The sequence below is a fragment of the Falco peregrinus genome, chromosome 7 (genome assembly GCF_023634155.1).
Source record: "Falco peregrinus isolate bFalPer1 chromosome 7, bFalPer1.pri, whole genome shotgun sequence".
NCBI lineage: Eukaryota > Metazoa > Chordata > Aves > Falconiformes > Falconidae > Falco > Falco peregrinus.
Window position 1 is genome coordinate 12,289,818 of NC_073727.1, and position 16,811 is coordinate 12,306,628.

Genomic DNA, 16,811 nt, shown 5'->3' on the forward strand with positions numbered 1-16,811 from the left:
AAAAAAGCATGGGAAGCACTTCCCTGCTGTTTTTTAAATCTGAGGGAGAAACTATTTTCCCCCAATTTATATAAGAGCATTTCAGAATCAACATGTAACTGAAATACACATTCACAGATGCAGGGCTTTCTATCATCAGTTTCCTTGATTACCTTCTAGTTCATTTGAGGAATTTAAAATTATTTTCCTGTTTATCACACCTAGGGAGTCTCCATTTCGTGGAAAGCAATGTTGAATATAACCATACAGATATTAGCAGAGATGCCAAATACAAACATCTTCCAAAGCACTCCACAAACACATCAGTTATCACTGATTTACCAAGAACCAGCAAGACCAGCAGTATTTACATGTCATACCATTAAGTACTACAGTCAATGGCAACTTTTCATTTTGCTTGCACTCTTTTGCCTTCAAAAGTCTCCCTTATGCAATACAAAATATGTATCAATACCAATGATATTTCTGCTATTTTATATAAGTAACTTGGAATACAGGGTATTGTTCTACATGAACTATTATTTAATACAGCCTTACCTTCAAAAGTCCTCTGTGAAAAAACGTTAAGCCTTTATAAAGCATAGCTATAGGCTGATTTTTGTTCAGTTCCAATGAGCGCTGAAAATCTTCATGGGCTGTTGCGTAATCCTGTGATAAAAGTAGAATTTCGATGACAGAGGAAACATCACACAAATGAAGAGGAATATATACACCTTTATTTTCATAAAAGTACAGAATTATGTTCTACATATGAAGTCAGTCTCAGGGCTAAGCAGCAATGATTGTCAACTGTCAGTCAGAATACCAAAGACTAAGGAATGCACAATACACTTCCAACTTTTACAGCAAGCTCTATATAAAATATAGCAAAGTAAGTGAAAAAATAGGTGGAAACAGAGTGAAATCAGAAGAATAAAGTGGGAAATCAGCTTTTTAATATTCATGCTATCTTTGAAGACAAAGTTACTTATTTTACATTAAGGCATAAGAACAACATGCACCGATCACACAGCAAAATATTAGCATTCTTGTAGGGGATTTTTGTGTGTTTGTTGTGTAGGGTTTTTTTTAAAGTATATAGAGCAGTTACCACCTTGGCCATAACTGTTTTCCTGCTTAGACTGGCATTTAACAATACTACTTAAATGCAGCTGTAGGTTATAAATCAAGTCAAATTCTTTATCCACATCCTACTCCTCAAACACACAAAATCTGAGATGTGCATACAAGGTACTTGCCCTCTGATTCACTGCAGATGAAATACTTGAAGAATACCTCTGAACTGTCAAAGGTCAACTACAGCAAAATCAGGGCTTTTGTTGCTATTTTAGTTTTTAATTTAAATAGGAAAGAAGCTCTTAAACAAAAGTAACAACTGGCAAAACCAACAAAGTAATCAACAACATCCACACAACCAAAACCAAACAGAATCCCTAAAATCCACTAACCTCAGATATGAAGTAAAGGGTACCTCTGTGCCTGTAGAGCCGTGCTGATGGTTGCAGCTGAATAGCTTTGGTGAGATCAGATAATGCTTCACTGATTCGTCCTAGTGGGGACAATATCTAAGAGTATAAAACAAATGCATAGTTTAGAGCAAACAGGCTGAATAGATTTGTTTTAGAAATATGAAGATTATTTTTTTTTCATGTTCAGCTGCAACAGAGTAACTGTATTTGCTAGAACAGGCTGTAAAGTTCTACTATATAATTTTCAGTACTTACTGCTTTTTAAACCCCTATCAAAGAGAAAAACTGAAAGCATTTTTCTCCAAAAAAGTATCAGTGTACATGAACATAACCAATAACATTTGCAGAAACCTAGTATTCCAAATAAAAACAAGTCAGCCCAAGCAAAATACTCTATTTCAACACATTGAACTGAAAATCTAATTAAAATACTCTCAAACTTTTCTATTTTGAACAATATTCTCCCCAATGGAAATGGTCTACTTTACAATTATTTGAATGCCTTTCATATTTTAGAGCAAGATTATTATCAAATGTATTAATAAATCATTAAAAACATGAACATTGTGAATTACAATTTCATATTATGGCAGTTACCATTATACAGTATGCTGACTTTAATAAATATTTATGCTTTTGGTTTGCCTACAAAGCTGCTTCTTGAAATCCATTTTCTGTAATTTAGTTGGCAAAACAAAATATCGTTTTCAAAATGAAAAATACCTGTGTATCTGAATGATATTTAACTTATATGCATTAAAAATGAAACCAAACCATGCGTTAAAAGCTCATGCTTTACAAGTTCAGTGTTTTACCAACTAGTCCTAACAATACATTTACTAAGGTGACACTAAGTGCAAACAGTAAGGTCCAAGTGACATTTAGGTTCATTTTATTAAAAAAAAACCACACCAAACCATACATGATCTTGCTATATATATAGTATGTCAAAAACTAAACACTTAGACATAATATATGCCATTCTATTGGCTATAGTAACTCCATATGGTATATGTTTCATTTAAAAAAACCCATTCCATCAACTACACTGAGAGCATATGTGTGTATCTTAAAAGGAGGAATGTTCACAGAAAAACACAGGTAAGAGCTTTAGTCATTAAATCACTGAAGAAATACTTGAGAACACTGTGTAATTGCACCTTCTCCAAAAATCTGAAAAGAGAAAAACACTCACTTCTGCTCGCTGTTCAAATACTTCAGGATGATCTGGTGCTAGACTAATCACCCTACTGAGCTCAAACAGAGCGAGTTCAGCATTTTTCATATCCTGAAAAGGAGAGAAATGAACAAGGTAAACAACTGTGCATACTTACAAGTAACATACCATGAAGTCTGAAGGACAACAAGATTACCTAAGTTTCTGCAAGCGTATCAGTTCAGATGAAAAGCCCTTCACACCTTTGCTAATAAAATTAAGATGCAGTATTGTACAAACAGCTAAAAAACCACCCCCACCTATCTGCTATAAACAAGAAAGCTAAACTTTGCTTGTACACATCATCTTTGTGCTGTAGCTCTAATAATTTAATAATATAACTGAATAAAAATTAGGTTTACAGCTCCACAGATACCTGTCTTGGCAGCCAAGTGTACCCTCACTCACCAGTGTTTTCATCAGTACTATCTGTAACCTAATCCAAGTAGTACTGGTCAATGTGTTGATGCCATCAGCATCTTGGCTAAGTTTTTACGTTGTCCTCAATAAATTGTAGGGTAGAATCAATTACTTAATTGGGAAAAAAAACCCCAAACTGCTTATATAGCAAGTACTAGATTAGATTTCATTGATCTTTTTCAAGGCAAAAAATTTTGCGTGTTTAATTAACATAATCTTTTTGTCTTGGAAGTGTCACTCGCAGAAACTTTTACGAAGTGAAGCTGTTTCAACATCTAGCTGAACTGAGGAAACAAACTCATGCTGGTGTTTAAAACATGCAAATATGAGGGACTTCAAGCTCCTGACAGCACCACTAAATAATTAAATATTCTGCACAAAGGAAATTTTCAAGGAGTTATTCAACTATTCTTTCTTCTAGAATTCCAGCAACCATTCAGTCACAATTCAACGAGCCACAAACTCCAACTACAAGGACCATAGTCTACTTCTAAACTTATATTTACTCAGTAAATTGAGCAGCCAGCTATAATTAAGTAATTATTAAAAAAAAATCCAAAGTTAAATATCAAGGTGGTATATGTATCAAGAGGTGCCTCAAGAGGCAAGCAGCAATACAAAGCCCATTGGACTGAAAGAGCTGATGATGCTTCCAAGCTGCAATAGAAGACTTTTGTTTCCAGATACAGACTAGATGTGGAGACAAATTCAGTGGGACTTCATAAACCTGCCTCTCACAGGCAAGATACTGCCTGTTTTCCTATTAGATAACTCTTTACAGTGGCTGTAGCTCCCAGCCTTACTATCCACCACCCACAGCTGTGCTTGTATCATCTTTTTGCACCCTTGCTTCATGCTGCTTTGCTTCCGCAGTCTCTTGAATGAAATGTACCCATAGCTTGAGCAGTATGATCCACTAGATCCCGCTATGTTATGGGGCACCTACCAAGGGATGAACACATCATTATAGTAGTGTTGTCTCACAGAGTTCGTTATACCTGGTGTGGAAAAACCCAATCTCACACACAGAGCTGAGATACTATTTATTGCACGTCTGCGAAGAGATGGGTGCTACATGGTAAATCCACAAAGCTAGCGTGCCTCTTAACACATAGTAAAGCATTTTATACACTTTGAACAACTGTTCATAATTACATTTAGTGACACTTAACTCTCATCGGTTCTTATGGACCTCATCTCCATTTAAAGGTACAACATTCTTTTTTTTCCACCCCATGTTCTGTAGGGAGGGAGCTTTGTTAGTAGGGGCTTTCTTTGCTCCAGGGTAGATTTTTTAGTATGCTCATTAGAAGAGTTCACACATAGTTCAAGTAATTTTCTGTTTGATCTCATTAACCATTTAGTTCTCCTTGAACTCATAATGTCCCAGCTTGACATATTTATGGTGTCTACTCCTTCTCCCAAGGCCATGTTTTGTTAACTATTTTAACATCCTCTGTTTTCCAAATTCTTTCTTTTTTTCATTATAGATATTTACATAATTTGTCTAAATTTCAAGTTTAACAACAGACTGACCTTCTATTAAGCACATAAATGCAAGCTGGTTGACTACAGTAGAACTGCATAAAGACTTTGGGATGTACCTATCAAGTCCTAATCAGTCTAGCTCCTGTAAAGAGTCCTTCTTATAGTTTGGATTCAAATAATTCAGTCAGATATTAATTTAAATAATTATCTGCTTACATGTAGTCCTTTTTTTCCATATGCTATCCCTCGTCCATAAATTGCACTAACCAGCTCCGGTTCTTCCTGTTAAGATTAAAAATGAATACAATAATCAGTTGTGGTTGTTCTGGTAGTGGTTTTGTTTGCAAAAAGATATCTCTCTCCAATATGTATTTAATTCTTACTGATATTAAAAGTATTAAGCAATGAACAATCACAGCTGTCAGGTAAGGAAATTGATTGTATTATACTCCATACAACCATAGCTGTCCAAACTTCATTTCTTGTAACCTTCTTGGTAATTTTATGCCTTCTTTTGTCTAATGTCACTGAAGCAGTAATAAACAAACACAATTTTCCATTCAAAGCTTGTTTTGTTTGTAATTTAAATTTGAGATTTAAAACTGGGAAGCAGGAAGTTGTGACATCCTGATGAAATTTGTGTTCAGGCAGCAACTAAAACCAGAGGTGTTCTGCCCAAATAGTTCTGCAAAATTCAAACAAACTTTCCTTGGGTTAGATTTAAGTCCATGACTTTCCAGCCACCTAAGGGGAAGCATCTTAGATAGGCAATCTATTTCTTGTTCAATGTTATTTACTCTGGCCATTGTTTCCCATCCAAATTTGAAGAACTACAACAGCAAAACTGATCTTCTTGGCACAATGCCTATTGCAGTCAGTCTCCCTGAAAACCAGTCAGGAATCACACCATCTTCACACCTGCAAGCAACACATCTGTGCTACAAAAGTTTGTAACATAGGCCTCCTCTCATTTAACTGGGACAACTGCCAAGAAAGAAATTCTTTCCTCCACAAAACAACAGATACGTGCCACACCAATGCTGACAGCTTGCCAGACTTGAGCAGATTCCAAGTGTATGCTTGCCAATGTCAATTTGAGGTAACTTCCCTACTTTTAATACAGTGGCTAAGCAAGGCTTTTTTGTTCTGCTAAAAGTTTTAATACTCACTTCATACATATTTAAAAGTGCTTTACAGAAGACAGAGTGAATAATTGTAACCAATTTACAGCCTTTCAGGCATACAATAAGCATCATATTCATTTCAACTCAGATGTGTGCATTGCAAAGATACTGTATCATAAACACACTTCTCACAATATCTTTCTACAGTCACTGTATCTTGCTTATCTTCACTCACATTAAGCTTCCTTCTTAATAAAGAGAAGGCAGGAAACAAAGTCCAGTGGTTTTTGAAGCTGGATTTCTCATTAGGGTTAAAAAAAAATATATAATAATTCCTCACATTAAAACCAAATGAAAGACAGATATCACTAAACATCTAAAACAAACAAACGAAAAAACCCAACAAAAAACATTCTGGTTCTTTGATAAATTCCCTGGAATAATTCCACTGAGTTGCCACACTTTCACTCAATTTAAGTACAGGCCATACGACATCCGAGTTAAAAAAAAAATATATGCTAGTATTTGCAGTATTGCTTTCAGTTTGCGTTTGTGTATTACAACCAGTTTAGATCAAAAAGCAGGTCCGTGCTTCTGATAGTTTAAAAGCTTCAGCTAAAGCTGATTTCAGAATACTGTATTTTCATGGCTAAGAAACTGAAACTATTTGGGTTGGTTTTATTTTAGAAGTTGCTATCTTTACTTCATAGAAGAAGATTCAGAATTCTTTACCTTAGTCAGAAAAAAAAAAAGTTAAAGTATTAGTTATATTTTACTTATATATTAAACTCATCAAATGCTTACCACAGAAGACAGATAAACCCATCATACAAAAATCACTTAGCACTGTGAAAGCAACACAGTACTTGCCACTAGCAGTAAGTGATCTCTGTCAGGTTTTTTTCTGATATTACTGGCAACATGGTAACCGTCACCCAAAAAAATCCACATTAAAATGTCTCAGCCTACACATTAAGAAAGCAATTAAAGGAACTTCAATTTTGCACAGGTTGGATTTCTGAAAATGCTTTGGTTTTTTTCTTGTCAAAAGTGCCATAAAAAGTTTATTCCTACAGATGAGAAAAATACTCACCAAATAACCAAGACACTGAATCACCTGATTTTAAGAGTATGCTTATGTTTGGTTAGGGAAAAAAAATGAGTAATAGAATAATTACTCATACTAAATTCCTTAATTGAATCTTTCAATTAAATAATTTTGAATAAAAGTGTATTGTAATATCCAATTTCATAAAGTGATTTTTTAAGGTTCCAAACAGAGAACTCACCTGCAGCATTGTTGAAAAATGTCGTATGGCTTCATCATACAAGCTGTTGCCAATCAACACGTAGGCAATTGCTAACAAAACATTACAAATGTAAATAAAAAAGCAAAAAACATCTGTGGGGATTTTTTAAATATATTTTTTCAGTTTCGTTGTATTTAATACAAGTTCCTGCATTGCACTGAAGATTTAAGAAGTCAAATGATTTCTGAACTGCCACTGAAATGACTTCCCTCAACCACTACCTAGCATTTATTAATTGCTCAATTCATATTGTGCTCAGCAGAATTGTTTTGGGGTTTTGTAGTTTGTTTACGTTTTTTTCTCTTCTTTTTACAAATAGTTCAGGAAAGGCTCCATGTTTGTTTCTAAACTACCAGGAAAAGTACCATGATCCCATTTAGTAGCCCTAGTTGCTTTCTCAATTATATGTGAGCCTGGCTAATACTGGGTAACTTTTTTTTGTTAATTCCATTTAGAGAACATCTGATTTTACTTGTTTGTACACATTTTGCTAAACTTCATTAGCTCACAATAAGTTTTTCCTTCATTTGAATTATCCAGAAAAACCTCAACTAAAGTGATTCCATTAAAGATTTGAAAACTACAGAATCTTTTCCCATGTTAAAATTACGAAAAGCTTTAAAGTTCTTTCATATCCTTCTGCTCTGGAGTAGAAACCAAATGTTTGAAAGAAACAGACCATTGTTTTAGAAACATGTTCCTGTAATCTCCACAAGATATAAAAATACAGTCAAGTCACAAGACAAGAAAGCTGTGGTTGCACTTGCATGACTGAGGTTCAGTTCTCACAGCTGAATATCTTAAGATTGTTTCATTTTGCATGTTTTAATCTCTCACAGTTCTTAACTCTGGACTAAGCTCTGTCTACACTGCCCACAGAAAACAAGTATCTTGCGGACCAGAGCTGTGAAAGTTAAACTAAAACTTTTCCCCAGGCAGTTCGCACAAATGGCTGACAGTGGAACTAAGAACAGGAATTCATCGTTCCCTATACTTCTAAAGAGTTTTAAGACTCATCCAAACAGAATGGAAGAGGCACTTATCAGCTTAATTATTTACTCAAACATGAGAAGTGACAAATAAGCCAGGTAGAACAACAGTATTTTTAAAAGGACACTGACACTTAACCTTCCTGCAGGCAGAGCCACATTGTTGTTTTGGCAGTGTTGCTAAGCTCTGTTCATTAAAGAAGGAAAAAAGTTAAATGAAAGAGAAATAAGACATATATTTAATCCAAAGATTGTCTCATTCTTGGAGCATTCCTATTATGCAGAAGGCAGTATTTGTGTGCAATATAAGCTTTTTCCTCAATACAAAAAAAGCTTCACTTGGTACAGATATATAGCACTGCCAATGAAGGAAAGAAAACTGGCAGGGTGAAGGATAGGTTGAAGAGCTCTTGAACTTTCCTCATTTCAGTATCGTCCAAGACTACACAGTTCTTAGTATCATCTTTACAGCTCCAATCCCCAAATACAGAACACTTGACACATAAAGACAGTATTAAGGAAAAAAATGGAGGAAGCAAGACAAAGACGACTCATGGTCTTGCTGATAGAGTTTATTCTGTTAATCCAAGACTCCTGGCAAAACACAGGAGGTCGTAAGACTATGTCTGTAAAACTATTGCAAGTTATTGGCAACTAGTAGCTGATATAGCATCAGCTTCTTTTAAAATAACATCTTTTAAATCTTTTCACCTTTAATTGAATACTACAAAAATAAAAATAAGTACTTTATTACAAAAAAAAAAAATCTAGGAGTTAACAATTGTCCATTAGCCCAAGTATTTGGGTACCAACACTGTTCAGAACACCCCATTCACATTTTTCTTAGAACAACTAAAAGTAAAACGCATAAACAAGAAGGACCCAGGCTCCTCACATGACATACTTGAAATAAAGTGGGTAGGGAGGTGCCAGCCTACAGGCCAAAAATGAGGAAACAGACCTTCCTTCTGGCATAGTCTTCCAAGGCTACAGAGCAGATACTAAAAGCATCAGACATTTTCTGTTGGATGGAATTTCAGTATTTGCAGGATTTTATGAACATATTTAAGTATGCTATGAGCATGAAAAATGATTAAGCTCCCAAATTTTCCTGGGCAAATTTGTGAAGGCAGAAATTATGTCACAGAAAAATTGCTGACAATTTAAAACAATCATTTTAATTTCATTAAGCAATTTAATGAGTACAGTCTCCCTTTGCTTTTATATAACAGACAGTCTGCTGCCTTCTTTGACATACATCCTTAACAATCTCTTTGCTGCCTTATAGTATCCTGCTTCCTACAAAGGATACATTTGGAGAAGCAATGCAAGTAACTCCAAGTAATTTGAGAAAAGTGTTTCCCATTGCTTCCATTTTCTGCAGAGTGTGCTTTGAAAAAATGTCAAGTAGCAGCCTGTGTAAGGACATAATTCAGAAAGCCTTCCTGCTGTTTATAAGTGTTTATTGGAAGAGTACATAGAGAGGGGAAGACTAATCCAAGATCTACCTTGATAGAAAGCATTGGTAAAATCTTCTGGGTGTTTTAATAGTTTTAGTCATCAATAATGACAGAAAAAGGGAAGGAGGAAGTAGCTGAGACTGTTTAACAAGATTAATCAAAATGGTTTTTGGACACCTGCTTAAGCAGTCACGGTGAAGAGTTCTAGTGAACAAAGCAGAAAAGATTTTTAGGAAGAGAGATACATATTTTCTTTGCGTGACCAGAGAAAACTCACTGTATTTTCAGGCTTACTGGGATCACTTTAAAATTAATGCATCACTAAGGAATCATCAGTTTAGTGTCAAAACATTCAGTGCTAATAATTAGCACGTAATTCACCTGCACAAACCTTATGTACGGCATCTTACCCAATTCTTCATTTGTGTTGTCATTATCAGTAGCAAATGGAAATCGTTTTTGCTCTGCAAGCAACTTCGCTTGACTCTGTAAAACATCATGGTTTTTAAGTGTTCAGCAAACAATAGTAAAAAATTTAATAGAAAACCTGTGTCTTAAAACCTTAAGAGAATGCCTTAAATTAAAAAGTTAAGAGTAATGCGATTGCTTTAAGGTAACTGAAAACAAAATCATTCCCAGTTCTCCACAAAGAGAAAAATTGCCCTTCAGTCAGGTGCTGCTGTTATCCTCTCTAACACAAGGCTAACCAGCCTTTGAGATGAATGGACATTATCTGCCTTTTACCAGTGTCTGATGCTATATCTGCTTAACATGAAGTTTTGGAAATCTTTCTAAGACACATGCTACTTCATATGAAAGCTTATACTCTTTACTGCATTAATTATTCCTTCATCTCCTTCAAAGGGTACTACAAAAGAGTAAACACTGACAATGAAACGCTGAAAAGAATATTGCTCCAGAAACAAAGGTTAAGCTTAACTTAACAGTGCTGTACTAAATTAAAAAGGCTGTCCTTTTAACAGTGGCTTTGCCAGTTACAGACTTTGTTCAGCCAGTTGTAGCCTCATCTAAGATTTCTGTTCCTCAAATAATGTGCCTACAGAAACCAATACTGCCAAAGACAACACCTCAGAAATAAATAGTCTTCATTTTCACAAGTATTTTCTATAGACAGCTGTAAGCCTACCAGAGCAGTTTATGTCAGAAAGGTACAAAATGCTCATTTAACTAATAGGCCTTCAAAACTGTTTTAGGAAGCAAGAAGGGGAAAACATTACTTCTGGTACTGCTCAGTTCTCTTCCTTTGCTTCAGCTAGACAGCACATATGTACATCTTTAACTTCAGAGAAGACAGTTAAGCACCTTAAACATCAGAGAATATATTTAATTCATCATTTCCTCTACTAAGAGGACTGCACTTTGTCCTTCTCCCGTCTGCTTTTTTTTTTGCTTGCTCAGTCAAAAGTAGCCTTGTTACTTGTCTGCATGACAGATATTTCAGAGATCTACAAAAAGCAAAAAGCCAAATCTCATTGCACAGTTTCTGCCCTCTTCATCCAATAATCTTAGGAATGAGAAAAAAGTATGATCTGCTCTAAAAATTTGGGTATTTTGTAGGGTATGAATGTTTAGCAAAATCTTGTTTTTACTGCAACTGGAGATCATGTATGAGCTCTACATTACCCTGTGACATTCTGAGTATTATTACTCCACCTACTGCTGCACCTACAGTAACAGAATGGAAAAGTTCTTTTATTCAAGGAAAAAAAGTCCTTAAAAACCAGCACAAAAATGGGCAGGGTTCAACAGGTATACCAGTTGGAAGACTAAATCTACTTTGCAGACCACATATTCATAAATCACACACCTCCAAACACAACCTTTTTGCATCATTAATGGCCTTCAGGTAATTTTCAGAAAGTGATGGTCAGTTTTTAACTCTGCAAAACATATTCTGTAATTGTCTTAATGTTAGAAAAAAAATCATTTTTACTGAAGGACAACCTCTTCCTTGGTGAATTTTACAAAAAAAGGCCTACACTTCTTTGTCTGCAGACATAAGATAACATAGAGCAAGACTCTACGCTGGGTACTGGAAAAGCTATAACCAAAAGAATCTGCCATTACATTAACACCCTATGAGTGACAGAGCTGCATGTGACACTCGGCAGGAAAAATACCACAGTTTCCCCCGCCTTCATCTACCTTGTCTGTTGTGTTATCATAGAACAACAGAACACTGTTTGGTTCTTGGGGTGGTGGAGGAAGGGGATACATACTTCTTCAACAAATTCTGAATCCAGTTAGAGGTTAGAAATCCTGCAGCTCTAGATGCAAAAATGGCAAGTCATTCTGCCTTCAATAAATGAGAAAAGAATTTTCACCACAACACCAGTTCCTGATAGGTTGAATTGTTGCTTTCTTCAAAACATTTTTTTTTTAAACAGGGAAATTTCTTATAAACTAATACACATTTTGCTTACTTAGAAAGAATTGCTAGTACCCCTAGGCTAGACTAGACAGAAGGTCTGACCGGTATCTGAAGAAGTAAGGCCAAAGAAGAGTATTCAAGTGAAATAACTGATTTGGTGGAATTGCAGTAGAGTAGTTTTGTTTCTGAATACCACCTCTGGAGAAGTTGGTTCAAATTACAATATTGTTTCCATGCCCCCTCATAGCCAATAATTTCCACAAATTTGCCGAGGCTTCTTTGTATAATCACATGTGAATTATTTGAAGATTTTATATATCTGTGACTCTACTGGACTGAAGAAGTAACAAACAACCTGTGTTCTGATGTAGACTGATGATCCTGAACAAGATCAATAAGTGAACAGTAGCGTTGCAAGAAAACCCAAATTCCAAAATAATTCTCTTAAAGTCTCCCTACCAAGAGATACTCTCCTTTTGTTGGAATGTTCTCCACATACCATGTCTGTATTACGTTTAGTGAAATATGTTCTGAATTCTCTATCATCAGTGCCCAATGTTATTTCTGCAGTGATTGCAAGTCATCACTCCTACTCTTACACGCATTTTGTGGTAAACCCCCTCAGGTAGTTAAATTGGGTAAAAACTAACACACCTCTCCCTTTTTCAGCCATAGCCCCTGCACACCTAAAACTAAAAAATTAATTGGGAGTCTAATCCAGGTGACTGTTAGCTTTCAGTGGAAACATCAGCTTCAATTAGATGAAACTGCTGACCGCCCTAGAGATTCATGATGGAGTACTACGAAATCATACTTTCATGAGCAACTTCAGTTCATTCATATTTAAGCCTCTGGGGACCTATGCCTACTGATCAATAGATTCTATCTGTTGTTATTTGCCTGAACTTCATTCTAACTGGTTATGCAGCTAAAGTAATCTGCAACTTCAGCAATCTATTAAAAATTATTTTGTAATTATATTCTTGATAACATACCAGAATTTTTTCTGTGTTGAGAGAAAGCACAGATTCACAAGATGAAGATGCTCCTATGTCACAATCTGATTCATGGAAGTGCAAAAATGATGAATCTGGGGGAAGAGAGAGAAAATACTTTTATGAACTCAAAGAGTTACGTGTATGTTCTATTATAACATCTCACATTTCCTCACGTTCATCTGAACAGCTTCCCCATTGGGCACTCCACAGGGCAGAGCTTTCATGAGGTGCTTTCAGCCCACAGCACATCCAAACAGCCAGGGAAGCAATAGCTGACACAACTGCTTTTATATAATTAGTTTTATCACTACTTCTGCTTATGCTTTTGGCTAAAGATACATGAAGGGAAAAGAAAAAGTGCTGGAAAAAAAAAGGGGGGGGGGGCAGGCAGGATAAAAAGGGAGGAAGCTGAAAACAAATAAGAAAAGTTTAGGGTAAACATGTCCCCATTTGGCATTATGATTCTGTTGTTTGGCCCAAGAAGTTAAAGATAAAATTATCATTCCAATCCCAGAGAGGAAAGTAAATGGAATGGACCATAAAGAGTAGGGAAAGAGCTACTGCTGGAAGTCTAGGAAACAGAGGTATAAAGACTGTGAAAAGCACAGAACAGTAAACCATAATTGACTGAACATCTGCAAAGGTCCCCATAGGTATGTTACCAAGAAGGCCATTACAAAAATGTTAAGATTGACTGAAATCTATGAAAAGCTAAACACAGCCTGTTGGCATAGCAGAGAAAAAGTGTAACAAATGAAAGAAATACAGAAGGAACAATAATAATCAACAAAATCCCCAAGACTGATAGACTATAGAAGTCCCTATTTTACCTACATGGTACTTTTAACTGCTACCCCAAAAGAATTATTAGCTTTCAAATCTTCAGATAAAGCTTCTATTAACTTAAAATATTTCAAGAGTAAACAAGAAAAAACAAATCTCTTTGATTCCATGTCAAAAATACCGAATTTTATCATCTCCCCTAATGTTTGTAAATGTAAGCTTGATGCCAAGTTTGAAAGGCTGGGGGGCAGTACGTGTTTCCAATTCACTTTTATAGCAGTGCTATTCTCATATTTTGATTACATAATGGTTGCAGTTACTTACTCCCCATTTCTCACAAGTACAGTGCTAAAAGAGAAAAAGAAACAGTCTTCTTTAAAGAGACGTCAAAATGGCATCTAAAATCATTCCCTGTAAATAGAAACTTGGAACTAAGTTGGGCAATAAACAATAACTGGTGGGAGAAGTTTTACAACAGAAGGAAGAGGGGCAAAAAGCAGAAGGTCAAAGTTTACAGTCAGACAGTTCCAAAAGAACAGTGTCTCATCACTCATAGTTTCCAGAAAAAAAGTTGCCAGTAAGAGGTTTCAACACTGCCCTTTGCTCTTCACCTTGGCCAAACCCTCCCGTGCTACGGCAGCATTATTAACACATTAGTTCTGTGTTGGTGCTTGGAAGTCAGTGACAGTTAAAAGCCATTTCTGTGGATTCACTGAGCAGTATTTGCTTCACAAACCAAAACAAAGTGGTGCATGCGCAGCCTAGCCTACCTCCAGGATAACTTCCTACTTAATAGCAGGAACATAGGGAAGGAAGTTTTTACTAAGGTGCCAGGGAATAAGAACAGCCTGTTACAATCTTACAAGGGGAAAAGGACCCTTCAAATCTTGCAGTTCTTGGGGCAACAATCTCCTTTACTCGTAAGGAAGAATGGATCTGTCTTTTTCTCCAAGTTAGATGCAGTCAAACCTGTACCACTCTGCCTCATTAACAACTTTATGAAAATGCAAAAACACTAACCAGAGAAATTACCCTGGACCCTACAGCAGGCTACAAGAGAAACTATCAGAGATAAAAACATTACCAGCTTTTGGGAAAGCTGTACTAAAACAAAGACTGAGAGCTTATGGGATTTTTTTCAACTGGCAATTTATTTAGCCACAGGATTTCCGTAGCAAGGAGTGAACTGCTATACAGCTATTTCAGGGGAAGTATGCTGTTCTCTAATTAAGGGCTATCTTACCACCAGTGTATGCAAAGTGTCTGGGGTACCTGATGATTTAAGCAGAATTCCTTATATCAATCCCAGTTACACTGGTCTCTTTCAAACAACAACCACCATTAAATCTAAATTTAATCTTCCAAATACACTTCTGAAGGAGTATCCTGAGTCAATCATTCACGTCCAAGTAACAGAAGAGATGTAATCAAATGCTTTGCCATTTATTAACTTGTAGGGTATACAGATTTTATCTCAACACTGAGTGAAAGTACTTTTTGTTTTATGCTTAAGCTTGAATGATTTGGAGCAATGGTCACCTGAGAGAAATGCTAAATCAGATTATGAAAGTTATGTACTGTAGCTTTCAGCCACTGTAGCCACCTAAAAAAAAAAAAAAAAAAGCAGCCAAAAATACCTACTTGACACAGCTGATAGAGATAAAAACCAGCCAAAGAACTTTAAGCTGTCATGACATACCGGGGGGCGGCGGGGGGGGGGGGGAGGGGGAAAGCAAATGTAGGAAACTCATAACAAGCTATTTCTATAAAGTTTGTAATTTTGGTGGATTACATTAACTGTATATTGTCCTTAGGGACCCACAGCAATTGTTGATATGACCACAGGCTTTACGAAATAAAGGGAAAAAAACTAAAACCCTGCAGACAACTATGCAGACATGACACATAACTGGTTATTCTCATATAAATAATTTAGTGTTTCTATTGTATTGATAAAACCTTTTTCTTCATCTGTATTACGGGTATACTGTGATCCAGACTGGTATTTTTGTATTGCACGTTCACACTATGCTTGTGATCAAAGAATGTAACAGATCACTTAATCACATGATCCTGTTGCAACGGATCTTTAAGAACATAGAAATAGTTTTAACTGTGCCTGGATTACAAACTGTCAATTAACTTGAAAAAGACCAGAAGATCTGCTGCTTGAACTTGGTGCTCATCAAGAGAAACAGCCAGTTCACCAGCAAAATATATATATATAACTGGAGACGAAAATGAATCACGCCACATTCAACGCAACAATCCGAGCACAAGGTGTCGGCATGTGTGTGTCCCACCGAGCACAGGGATTAAGCAGCACGCCGAGCCCAGCAGCCGGGCTTGGCAGGTTGGCGAGTGGGACCACAGGAATCCTGCGGGATGGCACAGGCCCTCGCTTCGCCCGTCCAAGGGCCGAGGGCTCTTCCCCCGCTCGGCGCCCCGGCGGCCGTCTCTGCTCCGCACCACACAGCGGTACAACGCGACCCGGCGTGCAGCTCACACACAAGGTGCCTCACTCCAAGTCAGCGGAACCGCCGCGGCGGCACAGCCCCGCCGCCCCGACCCCACGCCGCCCCAACCCCGCGCCCACCCGTGGTGCCTCAGCGGGAGGCAAGGCCCGGCCGCGCTTCCCTCTCCAGCTCCCACCGCCGGGGCGAAGGGAGGCAGCGCTCCCACACCCCCTCCCCCGGGCTCAGGGCTCCGCGGGGCCGCCGGCCGAACGGTCGCCGCGCTCCCGCCCCGGGGCTGGGGCGGTCACCATAGCAACGCCCCCGACTCACCGCACTCGGCAGAGTACTGCTCTGCCCACTCCCCCGCCGAGCCACAGCCCCCCGCCGGGCCCTGGCGCTGCCGGCGCAGCTCCTGCTTTAGCAGGGACAAGGCCGGGTACTGCTCGGTCAAGGCCAGCGCAACCCGGACCAGGGCCAGCACGGCCAGCGGCACCCACAGCCCCCTCAGCGCCCCGCAGCCGCCGGCAGGTGCCATCTTCCCAGGGCGCATGCGCACCACTTCCGCCTCGGCGGGGGACGGGGGCGCCCCCCCTGCGGCAGCGGCAGCGAGGCGGGAGCCGCCGCGCCGCCCTCTGGGACATGAAGTTCCGCGCAGGTGCCGCCCTGCCGCCGGCTGCAGCAAAAAACCACAACTCCCAGAGCGCAC

At 37.9% G+C, this 16,811-nt stretch overlaps 1 protein-coding gene across 4 annotated transcripts in view; it reads right to left on the reverse strand.

Annotated features, from left to right (window-relative positions):
• Positions 1 to 16,670, reverse strand: part of TTC13 (tetratricopeptide repeat domain 13) — a 42,291-nt gene extending 25,621 nt beyond the window's left edge. For 2 of the 4 annotated variants that reach the window (XM_055810356.1, XM_055810355.1), the window contains exons 1-8: positions 16,436 to 16,670; positions 12,864 to 12,958; positions 9,887 to 9,962; positions 7,007 to 7,077; positions 4,810 to 4,875; positions 2,665 to 2,757; positions 1,449 to 1,565; positions 538 to 648 (exon numbers count right to left, since the gene is read on the reverse strand). In XM_055810356.1, coding sequence (XP_055666331.1) covers positions 538 to 648; positions 1,449 to 1,565; positions 2,665 to 2,757; positions 4,810 to 4,875; positions 7,007 to 7,077; positions 9,887 to 9,962; positions 12,864 to 12,958; positions 16,436 to 16,655 — 849 coding nt within the window. In that variant the 5' untranslated portion in view covers positions 16,656 to 16,670. The other 2 variants (XM_055810357.1, XM_055810358.1) reach the window with 2 other exon arrangements.
• Positions 16,671 to 16,811: the final 141 nt, after the last annotated feature.